General features: G+C 37.1%; 1 protein-coding gene across 6 annotated transcripts in view; it reads left to right on the top strand.

The window, feature by feature from the left end:
- Nucleotides 1–15,287, top strand: part of LIN54 (lin-54 DREAM MuvB core complex component) — an 88,942-nt gene extending 73,655 nt beyond the window's left edge. For all 6 annotated transcript variants that reach the window (XM_054486300.2, XM_063663832.1, XM_054486296.2 and 3 more), the window contains 8 exons: nucleotides 1,122–1,195; nucleotides 1,348–1,545; nucleotides 2,576–2,667; nucleotides 3,779–3,850; nucleotides 4,672–4,774; nucleotides 4,936–5,073; nucleotides 9,892–10,094; nucleotides 12,746–15,287. In XM_054486300.2, coding sequence (XP_054342275.1) covers nucleotides 1,122–1,195; nucleotides 1,348–1,545; nucleotides 2,576–2,667; nucleotides 3,779–3,850; nucleotides 4,672–4,774; nucleotides 4,936–5,073; nucleotides 9,892–10,094; nucleotides 12,746–12,947 — 1,082 coding nt within the window. In that variant the 3' untranslated portion in view covers nucleotides 12,948–15,287. The remainder of the gene's footprint in view (nucleotides 1–1,121; nucleotides 1,196–1,347; nucleotides 1,546–2,575; nucleotides 2,668–3,778; nucleotides 3,851–4,671; nucleotides 4,775–4,935; nucleotides 5,074–9,891; nucleotides 10,095–12,745) is intronic.
- Nucleotides 15,288–20,502: the final 5,215 nt, after the last annotated feature.

Here is a 20,502-nt window from a genome sequence, read left to right as displayed (position 1 = left end):
GGCATCTGCCTAATCTGCTGAACTAGAATGTAATCTCCCTGACAGCAGAGGTCTAGTGCTTTAGTTTTCCTGAAACAATGGCTACAGTGCCATTTATATAGTAGCAGCAGTTGTAACAACGATGATGGCAGCTAACATTTAGTGAGCATTTACTATTTGTAGGGCAGTGTTCTGATCAATTTTCATGAATTAACATATACTTAACCCTTATATGCCATAAGGTAGATACTCCCCATATTGCAGATGAGGATACAGGCAAAGAGAGCTTAAGTGGTTAGAAAACAGCAGAACTGGGATTTAAATGCCCTGGGTCTTATGACTTTAGAGTCCATGTTCTTATCCTTTTTGCTGTGCTGCCTTTTAGTATGTATTCTGTAAGTATTGAATTACACTGGCTGGGCGCAGTGGCTCACGCCTATAATCACAGCACTTTGGGTCGCCAAGGCGGGTGGATTACCTGAGGTCAGGAGTTCGAGACCAACCTGGCCAACATGGCAGAACCCAATGTCTACTAAAAATACAAAAATTAGCTGGGCATGGTGGCGCACGCCTGTAACTTCAGGTACTTGGGAGGCTGAGGCACAAGAATCGCTTGAACCTGGGAGGCGGAGGTTGCAGTGAGCTGAGATTGCACCACTACACTCCAGCCCGGGTGACAGAGAGTGAGTCTCCATCTCAAAAAAAAACAAAAACCCAAGAATGATATATTCTCTGGTTTGAATAGAAAGAGCAATGAGAAATAGTAGTATAGAGTGCTGTTGTTACTCAAGCTTATGAATGACAGTTCTTTTATTTATACATTTCATTTGACTGGATTTAGTACTGAATGTATAAATCATCTGAATACAGATTGAAGTATTTTCATTTGAATGTCTTGAACCTACAAATATTCCCTCATAAAGTGGATAGACTGTAGCCACCTTAGATATAAGTTCTCTGGTAGATGAGGTAAGCAATTTTGAAAGGTAACTATCCTGATTAAAGATTGCTCAAATCAGGAATCAAATGGAATTCTTTAAGCTCTTTTACGAGAATAACTTGGGAGAGCTAAGTATTCTTAAGTGTTTTAAATACTATTTTCTGTAAATAACTTGTTCATCCTTCTTTTGTTTTTTAAAAAGCAAAGCCAGTGGTTGTTAATACAACCCCAGTGCGGATGTCAGTTCCAATTGTCTCAGCTCAGGCTGTCAAACAAGTGAGTATCACATAACTTCTTTCTCAGTCTTTCCCAAATAGACGATTTACTTTTTAAATAGAAAGTTAAGATTTAGGTGCAAGAGATTTATACTGAATTGAATAGCTGTAAAATTTATTTTGTGGTCATTGATATATGTCCCTTCTTTTTAGGTTGTTCCAAAACCAATCAATCCAACTTCACAAATAGTAACTACTAGCCAGCCACAGCAACGGCTTATCATGCCTGCCACACCACTGCCACAGATCCAGCCCAACCTCACTAACCTGCCACCAGGCACTGTCCTGGCACCAGCTCCGGGAACAGGGAATGTGGGTTATGCAGTGCTTCCAGCTCAGTATGTTACTCAGGTATGTGGAAAAAATAAAGTCATTGTATTGCAAAAGTGATAATGGGGTCCAAGATGTCTAGTGCTATCACAGAAGCTACTCAGACACATCTAACTCAGTATTGAAGTGGCACTTTCCAAAATCTTAAAATGTTAACCCAAAACTTTAAGTTTATTTCTATGTACCTTTAGCATTTAGAAATATATAACACAAGTCAGATATACAAGTCAGACAATTTGGAGCTGAGAGCAGCTTGGCAAGAGCGTAAGCCTGTGGCGATATGATAGAAAATAGACTGAAGTTAAAATCAGCAGAGTCCAAATGAATTTAGAAAAGACTGTGGCTGTTATAAACCTCTTCCTCACACATAAATTTGATGCCACTGACTTGGAAAATAAGCCCAAGTTTATTTATTGGAAAATAAACTGTGAGATGCATTTCCAGGTGACATATCTTCAGCGATCTATCTACTCTTACCGGTCATCTTTAGAATGAAAGACGGGGAAACAAACCCACATGTGTACTTTTTAATGAAATATACTTTGGAATATGTTTTGTGGCTATTGATAAAAAGAATAATGTTCAGTATTTTTGTCATAAGCATTTCTAATGTTTAGAAGTTGGTGTAAAATAGAAAACTATTGTGCATGTAACTTCTCATTCTCTGTAATTTGTAGTGTGATAAATGATCAATATAGTACCTATTTTATTTGTAAGTAGGCACATTGCATTCTTCTAGCCCAAACAAGTTATTACAATACTTTGAGAGCATTCATCTAGCATTTCCTATCATTCCGACATACTTAACTCTTCTGTGAAATACTTTCTTTATATTTTTACTGTGTAATACTGTAAAATGTTCACATTATTTTCACCTATAGTATTGGTTTGAGTCTTTAAAAGAGCCCTGTGAAGTATGTGTTTGTGTGAAATTCTCCATTGTGTTTTTCTTATTTTAATGGATGGATTTGTATTTCTTACTGATTATCATACCTGACAGTATTGTCCATTTTTGGAAATATGATCTAAAATTAATTTTCTTTACATGTAGCTACAGCAGTCTTCATATGTATCAATAGCAAGCAACTCTACCTTTACTGGAACATCTGGTATCCAGACCCAGGCACGGCTTCCATTCAATGGGTGAGTATTTTGAAAATAGGTACATAAGTTGTTAGATCAGCTTAAATGCAACAGTAAATATATATATTCCAAACTACATCCTCTTTGATTTTTTTCCCCTTAAAGCCATGTGAGCATGCCTCTAAAATACTTGTTGAAATATTTCAAACAGAAAAATTACAGAAATAGTCAATTCCCAAATACTCTATTCAGATTCACCAATTTTGCTACATTGGTTTTATTATTCTCTTTCATTCTGAGTATGTTTCCAAAATGATGATGCTAACTATTTTTTATCTTTATTTTTCGAGACAAGGTCTTGCTCTGTTGCCCAGGCTGGAGTGCAGTGCTGTGATCTCAGCTCACTGCAACCTCCCAGGCTCAAGCAATCCTCCTGCCTCAGCCTCCTGAGTAGCTGGAACTCTATGCACATGCCACCATGCTCTCCTAATTTTTAAATTTTTTTGCAGAGATGCCATCTCACTATATTGCCCAGGCTAATCCCCAACTCCTGGGCTCAAGTGATCCTCCTGGCTCAGTCTCCCAAAGTGCTGGGATTCCAGGCTTAAGCCACTGCACCTGCCCAACTATTTTTAAAATTATGTTAGGTCCTCGTTTTTTGTTGATGTTTAGTTGTTTATCTATTAATTACTGGCTTTTGCAGTATCAGCTTAGAAGCCGTGCTTAATTACCCGGAATCAGTCCACATCCCACTTCCATTTCCTCCTCCACACAATCCTTTTCCTCACTGCTTTTTATAATTGAATCCCAAGAGTTTTGAGGCAATCTCAACTTTTGTTTTCTTAGAAGGGACAGTGTTTGTGGAGTGTTCTTTAGCAGCTATTGATAACTTCTTTTAAAAAAATTATTTCATACTTGTCTCTACCTCTTTTCATGTTACAACTTGCCTTTGAACCTAATGTAAATAGAACAATGTAGCAAACTTTTTATTTTAGATGGACACATTTAACATTGGTTAAAGCTTTATTTCTGGAGGGATTTATAGATTGGAGACTTTTCTAATTTTAAATTAGTTTTAGGTCTAATTTTTTAAATTTTAAATTAGTTGTAGCAACTAAATTAATTTTAGTTACTATTGATTAAATGTATATCTTTTTTTCTATCTGTACAGCATAATCCCATCAGAGTCGGCCAGTCGGCCCCGAAAGCCCTGTAATTGTACAAAATCACTGTGTTTGAAATTGTAAGTGTTTTTGCAACTGTTTGCTCATTTAATGTAATTAGAAATGCACTTAAAAGTAAATGGAGTTAACGAAAAATTTTTAGCAGACCAAAGCTCATAAGTCTAAGTAATTTAAATAAACATACAAGTAAGTGAATGTTTGAACATATATGGCAGTGTAAAAATATTATTTCATTCATTTAGCAAGAAATATTTAGAGTCCTTACCGCACATGAATCACTGGAGTAGGGGTTAGGGACATAGCAGCATGAGACAGACATAGCTTCTGCCCTTAATAATAATGTTTGATCTTATTTATGACTTTTGTATTTGGTCTCCTAAGTGAAGTGATGATACTCTAGGTAGTTTTAAAAGTCACTGAATGGTTAATTTGCTTATTAGCATTAAAAAGATTTGACATGAAATAGTTAAATGAAAAGCATTGGTCTTATTGGGGCATAAAATCCAAAGTAATACTACTATAACTCAGATGAGCCAGTTCAACTATTAGAATATAGCCAGTGTTTTTCCTTTTTCAGAATTTTGAAATGCCTTACTTTGGGGGCACATAAAATTATATAGCTCTTGTGTGACAGCTGTTATTGGTTGGACTAAGTTTTTAGGCCACATTTCTAGGACTTGGTGATTTAAACTTTGAGCCTTAGTATGTGGTTGACAATATGTGTTGTTAACTCTTTAACTGGGTAGCTGAGTAGATTTCTGAGATGCTTTACCACATATGTAGTACGTGTACAATATATATACAATGTATGCATATATAATCAGATAATTAGTTTTCCTTAATAATGACTTTTTACCTTATACTGACTTTTACCTTTCAGATATTGTGATTGCTTTGCAAATGGTGAATTTTGCAACAACTGCAATTGTACTAATTGTTACAACAATTTGGAACATGAAAACGAAAGGCAAAAAGCAATAAAGGTGATTATTTTTTATTTCATTTAACTGACAGAAATATCCAGTTTCATCAGTTTTTTAAATAACTCAATTGTCTTGCAAAGAAACGTATCAATTCCTTTTGCAGTGTTTAAATTTCATCTACTGTGACTTAACTCTAACTGATATTTGATCTGTTTTGCTAGGCATGCCTTGACAGAAATCCAGAAGCCTTTAAGCCCAAGATAGGGAAAGGAAAGGAGGGAGAATCTGATCGACGTCATAGCAAAGGATGTAATTGCAAACGATCAGGATGTCTTAAAAACTACTGTGAATGCTATGAGGTGAGATGCTGGGTGGGGAAAATAATATCTTTTTAAAAACAGTTTTAGAAAGGACATACTACAAAAATTTACTTGAAAATTGGGAAATCACCTTGCTATTGCAGTTTGAAAATACGCACAGTTGGTGCAAAGGCCCTTGTTTGAGGAAGGCCTTCGAGCCTCTGTAGCAGGGCTTTGGAGGAATACCTTGGGTTTATTATTACAGCCTGGGGTCTTACTGGATGATTTACCATAACTTCTTGGTCATTATGCTCAGAAGTATGCAGATCAGAACACCAATATATTGATTTTCAATAAAAATAATATCAAAGTGGATTGGAAACTCTCCAGCAGTGATTCTCACCTGAGGTGCAGTTCTACTTACTGTTCCTTCACAGGCTTCTTAGAAATATATGGCCGGGTGCAGTGGCTCACACCTGTAATCCCAGCACTTTGGGAGGCAGAGGTGGGCAGATCACTTGAGGTCAGGAGTTCGAGACCAGCCTGGTCAATATGGTGAAACCCCGTCTGTACTAAAACAAAAATTAGCTGGGCATGGTGGTGGGCGCCTGTAATCCCAGCTACTCGGGAGGCTGAGGCACGAGAATCGCTTGAACCCAGGAGGTGGCGGTTGCAGTGAGCCGAGATCATGGCACTGCACTCCAGCTTGGGCAACAGAGCAAGACTCTGTCTCAAATATATAAATATAAATAGATAGATAGATAGATAGATAGATAGATAGATAGATACAAAATAGCCTGCATCCCGGGGTACAGTCTGGAAATTAAAGGATTATCTTGACCAAAATGCCGGTTATGCCCACTCAAAAGAGCACACTGCTCTGTGGAAAACCAAAGTATGTTAAGAAGTTTGCTTTGTGAGCATAAAAATAGGAAAGGGGGATCTGGCATTCTGCTGGATGAGGTTACTGGTCACGGTAGGCGATTGTCTCCATTTTCACTGTTTTGTTGTTCCACTGAGCTGGTTATTTTTACTTATGGGTCAGGCGTCTTCTCTGGAAGATGTAGTTGAAACTCTGCTCTGACAAATGCCATGTAAATCTTCCCCTTCTTGCTTTAGACACAGAACTATATAGTTTTATTTTAGAAGCTTATATGTAACAATCTAGTGATTGAGATTAACCCTAGATTACCATAACTGGTTTCTTGGTATGCCTGAAACTCTTTACTGACAGTCTTTTGGGTGGTTGAGTTATTCCTGTTCTTGGCTCTTCTCATACTCTCATATATTTTCATTCTTTTTCTCAGAGAATTAATTAATTAATTAGTTTATTTATTTATTGGCAGAAAGCCTAGCTTTGCACTTGGTGAAGGTTTGCCCTGCCACAGGAGCATGTCCTCCAGTTCAGTGCCCTCTCCCTTACAGCATGTGTCACATGCAAGATTTTGTGTACTGCATTCTCTGTGTAATGAATTCTTTCCTAATCTACTTATTTACAAAGTCAAATACTCCTCTCAGGAAGTAAAGTAGAATAGGGAATAGGAGAGTAACATCTTGTGAGTTCTGCAGATGATATGAATGAAAATTGCATAAAGAGACAAGTTTTTTGTTGTTGTTGTTGTTATTTTGTTTGTTTTTGAGACGGAGTCTCGCCCTGTCGCCCAGGCTGGAGTGCAGTGGTGTGATCTTGTCTCACTGTAATCTCCGTCTCCTGGGTTCAAGCGATTCTCCTTTCTCAGCTTCCCAAGTAGGTGGGATTACAGGCGCCTGCCACCATGCCCAGGTAATTTTTGTATTTTTTGTTTTTAGTAGAGACAGGGTTTCACCACATTGGCCCGGTTGGTCTCAAACTCAAGTGATCCGCCCACCCATCAATCAGCCTCCCAAAATGTTGGGATTACAGGCATGAGCTACCGTCGCAAGTTGATTTTTTAAACTGTCTTTACATCTCCAAATCCAGCAAGCCAGTTTTCATCCAGTGTTGGAATCTTTTTTAGTCTTTCTTCTTTTGAATACCTGATGAAATAGCTGGCTTGCATTTAGAAGCCATATCATACAAAAGTTGTCATGAATATGTAAAAATTAACACTTCTTTTCAGAACATAGAAATTTATGTAAAGTCAGATCAGAAGGGCAAAGCGACCCTATCATGTATATGGCATTGAACAATCAATACATGCTGGGCATATGAAATTCAGACATATAGGAACTAACCATTTAATTGAACTGGTTAACAATCTGTTAGAAAAGGTACTGGACTGGTTTAAAAGTGTTAGAAGAGACAGCCCTGCCCTACCTATTATAATGAAATTTTGTCAGGACAGATACACTGTCTAGTAATAAATTTATCATTCCAAAAGTTATGTACCAAAAAATGGAGAAACTTAGAATATACTAAACTATGAATAGCAGCGGCTAATTGGCTGTAAATTAGCTGGGGCTTATCTGACATTTTGTGTTGAATTGTTCTTTTGACACCTTGTTCTTCAGCTGAATTGGCTTTTTAATCCTGTTGGTTTGCATCTGGACAACACATTCATGTCTCCTTTCAATGCCTATAGGCTTGTTGATTGGATGAATGGCTACCCACCTTATTTCATGGCTGTGTCTTTTCTTGTGACCATTTTCCTCTCCTCCACATCTTTTTTTTTTTTTTTTGTACAGGGGAAGTTAAATTCGCCAAGCTAAGTGTCACTGTAATTTCTCCATCTGAGCTCCAGTTAGACACCATTAATGGCTTTCCTATGGTTCTTAAAATATAAAGATAATTTTTAAAAAACAAATATATATATATATATATATATAAAAAATCTAAATTACCATTATTGGTATGTTTTCCCCACTCTGAGGTCAGGAATTTTCTCTCTTCATCACTAGATGCTTATTAAGTATTGGTTTAGTTAGATTCCCAGTCAGGCTCACAGTAACCCAGTTAACATAAACGTATATCCATTTTTTCCTTTGGTAAATGGAATTTATTGGTGTCTTATAAGAAAGGAGCAGAGTAAATGTGTTTATAATGCAGCCCGTTTATCTTGCTAGGTGCTATAGAAAGAACAGTTTTATTTATTTACGTAGACATGGGTTCATTGACGAAAATGCAAACAAAAACATACTCAAATTCGTTAGAAATCAGGGAAATATACATTAAAGAACAGTGAAATCTCACTTTATCATCTGATCAGATTATAAATTTTTTTTTTTTTTTGAGATGGAGTTTCATTCTTGTCACCTAGGCTGGAGTGCAATGGTGTGATCTCAGCTCACCGCAACCTCCACCTCCCGGGTTCAAGCGATTCTCCTGCCTCAGCCTCCCGAGTAGCTGAGATTACAGGCATGTGCCACCATGCCTGCCTAATTTTTTTTTTTTTTTTTTAAAGAGAGAGGGGGTTTCTCCATGTTGGTCAGGCTGGTCTTGAACTCCCGACCTCAGGTGATCCTGCCACCTCGGCCTCCCAAAGTGCTGGGATTACAGGTGTGAGCCACCGCGCCCAGCATAAAATGTTAAAGGGAGTTATAATATCCATTGTTGAAGGGAATGTGGGAAAGCCTTCCTTTACACATTGCTGATGAGATGTGAGGTATTACAGCCTTTTGAAAAAGCAATCTGGCTACATCTCTTAAAATTAAAATACACAGGCCAGGTGCGGTGGCTCACGTCTGTAATCCCAGCACTTTGGGAGGCTGAGGCGGGTGAATCACGAGGTCAGGAGGTCGGGACCATCCTGGCTAACACGGTGAAACCCCATCTCTACTAAAAATAGAAAAAAAATTAGCCGGGCGTGGTGGCGGGCACCTGTAGTCCCAGCTACTCGGGAGGCTGAGGCAGGAGAATGGCCTGAACCCGGGAGGCGGAGCTTGCAGTGAGCTGAGATCGTGCCACTGCACTCCAGCCTGGGCGACAGAGCGAGACTCCGTCTCAAAAAAAAAAAAAAAAAATTAAAATACACAGACCTGTTAACCAGTGAGCCCAATTCTAGAAATCTAACTCAGAGAAATAAAAAGGCATAATGTATAACAAAAAAGTCTTTTTATGCATCATTTGTGGTACCCAAGAACTGGAAACAAAAATAAATACCCATCAATAGGGAAATGAATGCCCAATAAAATTGACACATCATACCAGGGATTTACACCTAGCTGTTAAATAGAATGAACTGAAGCTATGCCAGATGACTTTGGGGGGATTCCATGAGTTGTAAGAAAAGCAAGATGCAGAAAAGCAGATAATATGACTTTGAAAAACTAAAAAATGAAAGTTCTATATTTGTATATATACGTAAGGTCTAGGATTTTATACTTACATTTGACATATTTTTACATGAAAATATATATTTATATAAAATGTAAAATACACACTAGTTTCACATGGGTTATTGAAGGGTTTAGGGAATCTGAAGTCCCTCCCGAACTCCCTCTTCAGATTAAAAATAGCATAATAGAATAATAAAAACAGCATCTATGAAATCCCTTTAATGTGAAATTGTATACATATGCATAAATGGGAGGTCAGCTACATGTTAATGATGATTTGATTGAGGAGGCTGGATTCTGGATGACCTTTATTTTTGATATTTTAGTATATCATGCATGTTTATGAAAAACATGTGTAACATATCTGAAGAAAATCTGTATTCATAGTGGGGGAAAACTGACATGGAAGGACACAGCCACAAACGTTATACAGCCACTGTCAGACTTAAGAATACCTAACCTAGTTAGCCACATGTGTAGTTACGTTTGTCAGCCAGAGATACTTCCATCTAATCTTATCAGTTGACCAGGTAATGCTATTAGCTGTTGATTTGATTGCGGCATCTACTTATAGTAATGTATTTTGGTTTTGATTTGGAAACTTTTCTTATGTAAATCTTTTAGGCAAAAATAATGTGTTCCTCAATATGCAAATGTATTGGCTGTAAGAATTTTGAAGAAAGCCCGGAAAGGAAGACATTGATGCATTTGGCAGATGCAGCTGAAGTAAGGGTGCAGCAACAAACAGCAGCCAAGACGAAGTTATCCTCTCAAATTTCAGACTTGCTTACTAGGCCAACACCAGCTTTAAATAGTGGAGGCGGAAAGTAAGTCAGTATTTTAATCTTTTTATAGTATTTCCCAAATACTTACTTTTGGTAAAGTTTCTTTTCAGGGGGCAAAGTTGAGTTTATACTTTTGGTTGTTGCAAACCTGATTTTTGCATTTTCTTTCCATCTTTAGTTACTTGTAAAGGAATTTAAAGGTAACAGAAACCACTGTCAGATTATTGTGCAGTTCGAAAATGCACAGTAATGATTTAGTCCACTGTGCTTAATTTCTGTCTACTAAGATGAGGTAATTATGTAATTTGAGGAACCCTAAAGAAAACCAGATGTTCATATGTCTCGCTGAATGTGTAATTATGTTTTTGCATTTTCTTACCTTCTCTTGCCTTTTCCATTTCTTGGAGCACTTTTCCCATCCTATTGGACCACCCATCACACTGTAATAGTGCAGCTCCGTATTGTTATCTCTTTTATCTGCTGAGCTCTGGAGTAGAAAAGCTTGACCTCTGAAGTCAGGTAGACTTGAGTTTATACTATCTGTGCTACTTAGTAGTTTGTGAATCTCTTTGAGCCTCAGTTTTCTTATCCTTAAAATAGCCTATAGCAGGTGGCTGTGAGGAATAAGGCATGTCTATAATATCTCCAGTGTTTGTCAAGACCTGATAAAACATAGTTTGTGATTTGGACTGGACTGGACTGGTCTGGTATTAGAAAGTTTGTTAGAGGTTAATCTGAGGAATTATTAAATGGAATGAGCCTTGCAAATGGCATATTATTTAAAATGCCTAAGTAGGCCAGGCACGGTGGCTCACGCCTGTAATCCCAGCACTTTGGGAGGCCAAGGTGGGCGGATCACCTGAGGTCAGGAGTTTGAGACCAGCCTGGCCAACACGGTGAAACCCCATCTCTACTAAAAATACAAAAAATTAGTCGGCTGTGGTGGTTTACGCCTGTAGTCCCAGCTACTCGGGAGGCTGACGCAGGAGAATCGCTTAAGCCTGGGAGGCAGAGGTTGCAGTGAGCCGAGATCACGCAACTGCACTCCAGCTTGGGCAACAAGAGCAAACTCCGTCTCAAAAATAAAATGCCTAAATTGAAAATGAGATCCAGTGCTTATAAAAATAAAGCTTTTTTGTACAAAATATTTTAAGATATTAGTTTTTTGGTTTTTTTGTTTTGTTTTGAGATAGAGTCTCACCCTGTTGCCCAGGCTGGTGTGCAGTGTCATGATCTCAGCTCATTGCAATCTCCACCTCCTGGGTTTAAGCAATTCTCCTGCTTCAGCCTCCTAAGTAGCTGGGATTACAGGCATACACCACTACCCCCAGCTAAATTTATGTATTTTTAGTAGAGATGAGGTCTCACTACGTTGGCCAGCCTGGTCTTGAACACCTGACCTTAGGTGATCTGCCCATCTCAGCCTCCCAAAGTGCTGGGATTACAGGCATGAGCTACCGTGCCTGGCCTTAAGATATTAGTTCTAAAGAACTCTTATGACTGGAATATAAACAGCAAATGGTTTTTGACTGAATAAAGTGGAAATGGTCAGGCACCTTAATGAGGCTTATAACCTGGGATTCTTTCTGGTCTTTAGAGTATTGAATCTAATCTCCACATGGAGATTAAAGATACTGCTACAGTAAAATATTTATAATTAATTTTTAAAATTGGGAAGATGTTAACGATATGAAAACAAAATTATAAAATTATAATCAAAACTACATATTAAAAACTTGTATAAAAAAAGTTATGCTAGGATGTTAACAAGCTTGTTTCAAGTGACCAAAACCTTAAATTAATATTTTCTAAGTTAAAGTGCTTGTTTGTATGTTAAAGATTCCTATACAGCTGCATGGCAGCCTGAATTCTCAATTACCCTCTCTTGCCATAGTGAGCTTTAATTTCAGACTTCATTATTTAGTATACGTCTGTTAAGTGACCGCTTACTTACAGGTTGTTGAGTTAGTGGTTAGATTATGTTGCTTGACTTAATCTGTCACAGGCTTTTAAGACTTGAGTTGGCTGCATATATAGCAAGCCTCACGATGGGTTGCTCCAATTTAATACTCAATAGCTCAGGTCTTTATCAATGCAACTCTGTGTACAGAACAACATTTGGTTTCGCCATTTTGTTTTGTTGTGATAGAATGATGCAGAATTTTGGAATGTTTTCTACAAACAATATCAGTGACTATGGTAAAGTGCTTTATTTTTCATTTTGCCCAAGAGATAGTGCTGTCAATTCCCAGTATTATTCATTCATTCAGCAACTATTCATGTAGTGTCTCTATGTCATGCACTATTCTAGGCACTGGAGCAACAGCAGTAAATAAAAATTGAACTTATGGAGCATACATTCATGATTTGGGAGGATTTTAGTTAAAGAAATTCTAGTCTTCATGTAGACTATTATCTTTTAGTTAACCACATAACCTTGCCTAGGTAATAAGTAACGTTTTATGTTAAATGTTAAATTTTCTGAACAATATTCTTACAATATGTGAATAAAACCAAATTTAACTTTTTAAAGCCCTTTTTAGGATGTGCTTGTGCTCACTGTGTAAATTGTGATGCTCATCCTGCTGGTGAATTGTGAAAGTGTCAGTAGAGATTTCCAGATGAAAGAATGTTATCCACTTTTGTTGTTATTTAACACCACCATCATCTTTCTCTTTCAAAAATCATTTCAGATTGCCATTTACATTTGTAACTAAGGAAGTAGCTGAAGCCACATGTAATTGCCTCCTTGCCCAGGCAGAGCAGGCAGACAAGAAGGGAAAATCAAAGGCAGCAGCGGAACGGATGATACTTGAGGAATTCGGACGATGTTTGATGAGTGTCATCAACTCTGCAGGAAAGGCAAAAAGTGACCCTTGTGCCATGAATTGCTAACTCTTGCACAAAAGACTGATGAACTGTACAGAAAATTTAAGGTGCAGGGACACTTGATTTTCTGGAAGAAAAACAATTACTGTATTTTAATTCAGTCCTTGTTTTAAAAGACCTGAAATTATAATACTGAAGGAGAAGAAATTTTAAATGAGGAAATTAGTACATTTTAAATCTTAGTTAAATCTGCTTATGCCCCTTCTAAATTTTTCTTTATTATATAGATTTTTTAATTTGCTTGGGTTTCTTAAGAATTAGATGTTTTCTTTCTGATACCTTTGACAAAAAATGTTTATAAATTCATATAATTTATAATGTATGGTGTTGTATGACTTTGTTAGTAGAAAAGCCAAAGCAGCAGTGGTTAGCACCCATTCTTTGGGACTTGATCTAGAATATCTGCAGACAGAATGTTACATAAACAAATTCTTATGAAACACATTCAAATGACATTTTGTATTTAAGAAAGGACTATCTTTTAAAGAAAAAGCAGCCTTTTAGGGCAGATTCTGGAATAATATCCTGTTGTCACTTTGGGAACGTCAGAAGGGGAAACAATCCCCAGGCACACTTTAAAAATTTTTTAAAGTTATTTAAAAAAACATATAAAATATTAAAGGACAGTAAATAATTCTCAGAGGATGGGCAATGTTTCTATAATAAGGAAAGGCTAACAGATGCTCTGGGCTGTCTCCATTTTCTTTCAAAGAGGTGGTATGTATTTGAAGTAATAAATTGTCAAAGTGATTACTGGGTACAACTAGAATGATAGGTGGATATAAATAGAAGTAAACATTATGTAGTGATAATATAGAACCTCACATAGTAATCAAGTATAAAATTTGGCATGGGTGGAGAAACAAAGAATAGGGAAGCTGCAAAAGATGAATTTAGAGAAGTTTTCATCTATACAATCATTTTTACAGACTTTTTTTTTTTTTGAGACGGAGTCTCGCTGCGTAGCCCAGGCTGGAGTGCAATGGTGCGATCTCAGCTCACTGCAACGCCTCTGCCTCCCAGGTTCAAGCGATTCTCCTGCCTCAGCCTCCTGAGTAGCTGGGACTACAGGTGCATGCCACCATGCCCGGCTCATTTTTTGTGTTAGCCAGGATGGTCTTGATCTCCTGACCTCGTGATTCGCCCGCCTCGGCCTCCCAAAGTGCTGGGATTACAGGCATGAGCCACCGTGCCCGGCCCTTTTTATATAGTTTTGAACTAAGAGGTTTCAAATCAAATCATAACTCTTACTTGATTTACAGAAATGGGCCTCCTAACAAAATTTTCAAAATTGTAGTGGAATTTCTTTTTATAAGGGAAGTTTAATATGGCATTATTTTCAGCCAGTGATTTGGAAGGTCTGTTTTCCTATAATTACTAAAATAACCTAAATCATTTTCAGTAATTCAAAAACTCTATGAATTTAAGAGCCTGTTGTGACAGGACTCTTGATTTTATGACAAGAAAAAACCATGTTGGAATTCAGGCATTTTGTTAGGTACCTTAATCATCAGTAATTAGTATATGATTATTGCATTTCCTACAAGGACTCTATAGTTGTATGTATTAAGTGTGTATATATGTTCATATGAACACACAAGATATAGGCAATAGAAATTAAGTAATCCAAGAGGATTCCGTTATTCACTGAAGTATCTTCCTTTTAAATTTGGATTTATAAAATCATAGTGCAGTGACTTTAAATGTAGATAGTTCAAACATTCTTAGCACCTCAATCTAGTATGTTTAAAATTTGTATAAATGTAAATTAGTGTAAGAGGGTAAAATAATAATCAAGTTATTTTTCAAAAGATTACAATAAGTTTTTTGGTCTAAACTTAAACTTTGTTCATTTTGTACATACTCTGTGTTACTTCTAATTGCACCTTTGTGATGTGTATTTATATACAGTGTGCAGAAAATGTTCGTGAAATTTTGATTACAATTGTAGATTATGTATGATGGCATTGCTTACAAATGTTTTGCTTGTAAAAAAATTTCAAGGTGCAATCAAATGCTACTAGTTTTTCTGATTTTCAAAAATCTATCTAAAATATTAAGCCTTTTCCTTCCTGTGTAGTACTTACTAAACAACTTTTTGTATTCAGGCATTTGCATCAAATTGCTGAACAAGATGAACAGCCACATTAATTCAATGATTTTAAAAGACTATTTGGGGAGGGTTGGGTATATAATTTTTTAGCTCTATTTACATCCCAAAGTAGAAAGATTAAATTTATATTTACTAGAGCTATTCAAAGAATACGCTTTTCTATATTGTAAAAACAGGACAGCAAAGTAAATCATACAGAAAATAAACATTTATACTATTCTGTAAAAAAAAAAGGTTTTGCATTTTTTCTTTAGTTTAATAACACCACTTTATTAACCATTTAATATGCAAAAAACCTTTTAAATGATCTGAAGTAAATTTGACATTACTTCTGAAAACAACTAAAAAATTCTATCATTCTGCTCAGTTATTACTAACATAAATTGCTTTGAAATGAGAATATGTCTTCTCTTTTTTTTCCCACTGTTTCTTTTAAGAGCAGAAACTCAGCCGGGCATGGTGGCTCACGCCTGTAATTCCAGCACTTTGGGAGGCCAAGGCGGGTGAATCACTTGAGTCCAGGAGTTCTAGACCAGCCCAGGCTACATGGTGAAACCCTGTCTCTACTAAAAATATAAAAAAATTAACTGGGTGTGGTGGCGCACACCTGCAGTCCTTGACACTTTGGAGGCTGAGGTGGGAGGATCGCCTGAGCCTGCAGAGGTTGAGGCTGTAATAAGTCAAAATTACACCACTGCACTCCAGCCTGGCAATCAGAGTGAGACCTTGTCTCCTCAAAAACAAAAACAAAAATACCCAGAAAATCAATCTACTCTGTCTTTTAATGTGAAATGTTCTTATGATAGCTATCTTTCTTGGTTTCCTTTTTTCTGAAGCACTAAACACAACCTGTAGCTCTTATCTCTGGGGTCTGGGAAACAGAACCTTAATGTTACAGATACAAAAGCAAACAGAGTGATTAGTTCCCCATTTTCTGGTAGTGGACAACTGACATTTTTTCAATCTTATGTAAAATGTGAATAAAAATAATTTTAGAAAAGTTATCTATTTTTATTGTTCTGTAACACAAATAGTTAAGAAAATGAATACTTATTATGTAAATGAAGCTTCACAGCAGAACCTCCAGCCATAACTTTGATCATGTTGTATCTCTTAAGCATTTTATATAGGAATTCTGGTGTGAACACCCAAAGCATAAGGGAAAGCAATCAACTAAAAATCCCTTACTATTGGAGTTATTTTCATCATGTAAATTACTTAAGGCTTTTCTTGTTAGGGCTTCTTGAATGCACATTTTGTCATTATCTGTAGACCAAAGGTGAGCTTTTTTTTTTTAATCCATGTGATTTTATGAGTTGAAAGCTATAAGGTATTTTTTTAATTAAAAATTTCCTTCTAAATGGCAAATTTTGTGACAGCATTTAAGACACTCTTAGTTTCTATTCAAAAGCAATAAGAAAACAAGTATATTTAGGGTAATGTTTATTATAAGGTCACGGGGACTTTATGAAACTGTCATTTATCATACTGGCGTATGAAATCTGGTCATAATATTATAAAAAGAATACATCATGACCAAGTAGGGTTTATCCTGGGAATAAAAGTTGATCCAATGTTTAAAAAAAAAACATTGTTCACTGTATCAGCATACAAATAAGAAAAGCTAAATTATCATCTCAAAAGTTGCAGAAAATGACTGTGGATATAGGAAAAACTGCTAAATTATATATTTTCTTGTTTGTTTCTTGAGACGGAGTCTCACTCTGTCGCCCAGGCTGGAGTGCGGTGGTGCGATCTCAGCTCACTGCACCCTCTGCCTCCTGGTTCAAGCAATTCTCATGTCTCAGTCTCCCGAGTAGCTGGTATTACAGGCATGCGCCCCCAAGCCTGGCTAATTTTGTATTTTTAGTAGTGACGGGGTTTCACCACATTGGTCAAGCTAGTCTCCAACTCCTGACCTCAGGTGATCCACCCGCCTTGGCCTCCCAAAGTGCTGGGATTACAGGTGAGCCACCATGCCCGGCCACTATATGCTTATTTAAGAGGGTAAATATTATGGTTATGTGAATTTTATCTCAAAAATTTTTTTACCCAAAAGGTGCAGAAAAAAGTATCTGGTAAAATTCAGCCACATATGATTCAATAAACAAAAAAATAAAGTCTTCAGAGAACTAAGACTAAACCTGATAAAGACCATTTACAAAAAAACCCTACAGCTAACATACACATGGTGAAGAATGCTTTCCTTTAAGACTAGGAGCGAGGCTTTCTTATTCAACAATGTAGCTCACTGTGCAATAAGGCAGGGGGGAAAAAGGCCCACAGATTGGAAATAAATAAATAAGACTATTTGATGATATGAATGCCTACATAGAAAAATCAAAGAATCTCAAAACTACTAGAATAATTTAGCAACATCAGTATGCAAAAGTTGACTGTACTTCTACGTAGTAGCAATGAATGTTTAGAAACTGAAATTTTTAAATCACCACTTACAGATTTCAGAAAACATGAAATCTAACAAAGATATGTAAGATCTGTGCTGAAAAGTAAGAAACTCAAAAAATCAAAGAACCTAAAAAAAAAAGATAGACCACATTTCATGGATTAGAAGGTTCTATATTATTAAGATGTCAATTCTCTCCACATTGATCTATAGATTCAACACAACTTCAGTCAAAATCCCAGCAGGAATTTTTATAGAAATCAACAAGCTGATGATAAAACTTATATGGAAAGGGGCAACCAGAACAGCCAAAACATTTTTGAAAAAAGAACAAAGTTGGAGAACTCCCACCTAATTTCAAGAGAGATAAAACTAGAGTAATTAAGACAGTGTGGTAGTGGATAGATCTTATTTATCAGTGGAAGAGAATAGAGACCTCATATATATAGTTAGTTTTTTATCATTGTATGAAAGTAGTTCAATGGGGATAGTTTTTTAAACAAATGGGGCTGGCATATCCATATGTAAAAATATGAACTTCACGGCTGGGTGCGGTGGCTCATTCCTGTAATCCCAGCACTTTGGAAGGCCGAGGCGGGTGGATCACTTAAGGTCAGGAGTTCAGACCATCCTGGCCGACAAGGCAAAACCCCAACTCTACTAAAAACACAAAAATTAGTTGTGCGTGGTAGCACACACTTGTAGTCAGTTACTCAGGAGGCAAAGGAATCACTGGAACCCGGGAGGTGGAGTTGCAGTGCACCAAGATTGTGTCACTGCACTCCAGCCTGGGCAAAAAAGTGAGACTCAGTCTCAAAAAAAAAAAAAAAAAAAGCACCTCAACTCATATACCAAAGTTAACTGAGAATGAATCACAGCTTACATGTAAAGCCTAAAACTACTAAATATTGGGAAGAAAACCTAAGAAAAATCTGTGACCTTGGGTTAGGCAAAGATTTTAGATATGAAACTAAGATTCCCAAAAAGAAAAAAAGTGAAAAACTGGACTTATCAAAATTAATTACATCTGCTTTTCAAAAGACACTGTTAAGAAAATAAAAAAAGCCACAGACAGAAAAAAATAATTGCAAAACACATCTGATAATGCACTTATATCCAGAATATGTAACTAATGCTCAGTAAGAAAAGAGCCAGTCTTCCAAAATATGAACAAAAGACTTGAACAGATATTTCACCTAAGAAGATACACGATGGCAAATAAGCATATGAAAAGGTGCTCCACATCATTGGTTATTAGGAAAATCCAAGTGTAAACTACAATGAAATAGCACTAGACACCTATTAGAATGGCTACTTGAAAACAGACCAAAATCCTGACAATACCAAGTGCTAAGAAAGAAGTACAGCAACGGGAACATTGATAAAACGATAGTCACTTTGCAAGTTTTGGCAGTTCGTTATAAGGTTAAACATACACTTACCCATCTTGTGGTTATAGCACATTTTTTTGTTTTCATTAATCAGTTGATGGACATTTAGGCTTTTTCCCCACTTTTTGGCTATTATCAATGAAGTTCATGTACACATTTTTGTGTGGACGTTTTCATTTCTCTTGGGTATATGCCTAGGAGTACAATTTGCTAGGTCATAGGTAACTAAGCTTTTGAGGAACTGCCAGGCTATTTTCCAAAGCTGCTGCACTAGCTGGAATATTTTACATTCTCACCAACAAAAGTGTATGAGGGTTCTAATTTCTCCACATTCTTGCCAATATGTCTTTCCTTTTTTTTCTTTCAGAGATGGGGGGTCTCACTGTTAATTGTCCAGGCTTGTTTTGAACTCCTGGGTTCAAGCAATCCTCTTGCCTCGGCTTCCCAAAATGCTGGGAGTTGAGGCATGAACTACTGTGGCTGGCCATGTCTTATTTTTTTTTGAGACGGAATCTTGCTCTTGTTGCCCAGGCTGGAATGCAGTGGCAAGATCTCGGCTCTCTGCAACCTCCGCCTCCCGGGTTCAAGCGATTCTCCTGCCTCAGCCTCCTGAGTAGCAGGAATTACAGGCGCCTGCCACCATGCCGGGCTAATTTTTGTATTTTTAGTAGAGACAGGGTTTTGCCATGTTGGCCAGGCTGGTCTCGAACTCCTAACCTCGGGTGATCCACCTGCCTCGGCCTCCCAAAGTGCTGGGATTACAGGCGTGAGCCACCGTGACTGGCCATCCTCAGCCATTTAAAGTGTCAAAAAGAACCATTTAAGAGATGTACAGCCAATCCCCATGAAGAAAAAAAAGTAATAATCATAAAGCAGATTATGAAAAACTTTGAGCTGTGGTACTTTTAGCCAAAGGTCTGTAGAACTTCCAATAAAGGAATCAATTTTATTATCTTCATGTATAAAAGACAGCACATCATGTTTATGACAGACTAAATAGCAGTGAGTTATTTGCCCAGAGAACATCAAAGATCCATAGGAACCTAATCAGCAACTTTCTTCTCTTCCTTTTTGTTTCTGAGACGGAGTCTCGCTCTTGTTACCCAGGCTAGAGTGCAGTGGTGCAATCTCGGCTCACCGCAACCTCCACCTCCCAGGTTCAAGCGATTCTCCTGCCTCAGCCTCCCAAGTAGCTGGGATTACAGGCACGTGCAACCATGCCCAGCTAATTTTTTGTATTTTTAGTAGAGACGGGGTTTCATCATGTTGCCAGGCTGATCTCAAACTCCTGACCTCAGGTGATCCACCCGCCTTGGCCTCACAAAGTGCAGGGATTACAGGCATGAGCCACCGCGCCCGGCCTCCATGTCTTCTTTATAATAGCTGTTCTAACAGGTGTGATGTGATGTTTCATTGTCATTATTGATTTGCATTTTCTGGATAGTTGACGTGAACATATATTCATGTATTTTATGGCCTTCTGTATATCTCCTTTGGAGAAAAGTCTATTCATATTCTTTACCCATTTAAAAATTTTGGTTATTTGTCATTTTATTATTGAGTTATAGGAATTCTTTGTAGATTCTACATATAATAACTTAATTAGATAAATGATTTGCAAACATTTTTTTCCATTCAATGGGTTGTCTT

This window comes from Pongo pygmaeus, chromosome 3, assembly GCF_028885625.2.
Source record: "Pongo pygmaeus isolate AG05252 chromosome 3, NHGRI_mPonPyg2-v2.0_pri, whole genome shotgun sequence".
Lineage (NCBI taxonomy): Eukaryota > Metazoa > Chordata > Mammalia > Primates > Hominidae > Pongo > Pongo pygmaeus.
This window is presented reverse-complemented; position numbering and strand designations above follow the sequence as displayed.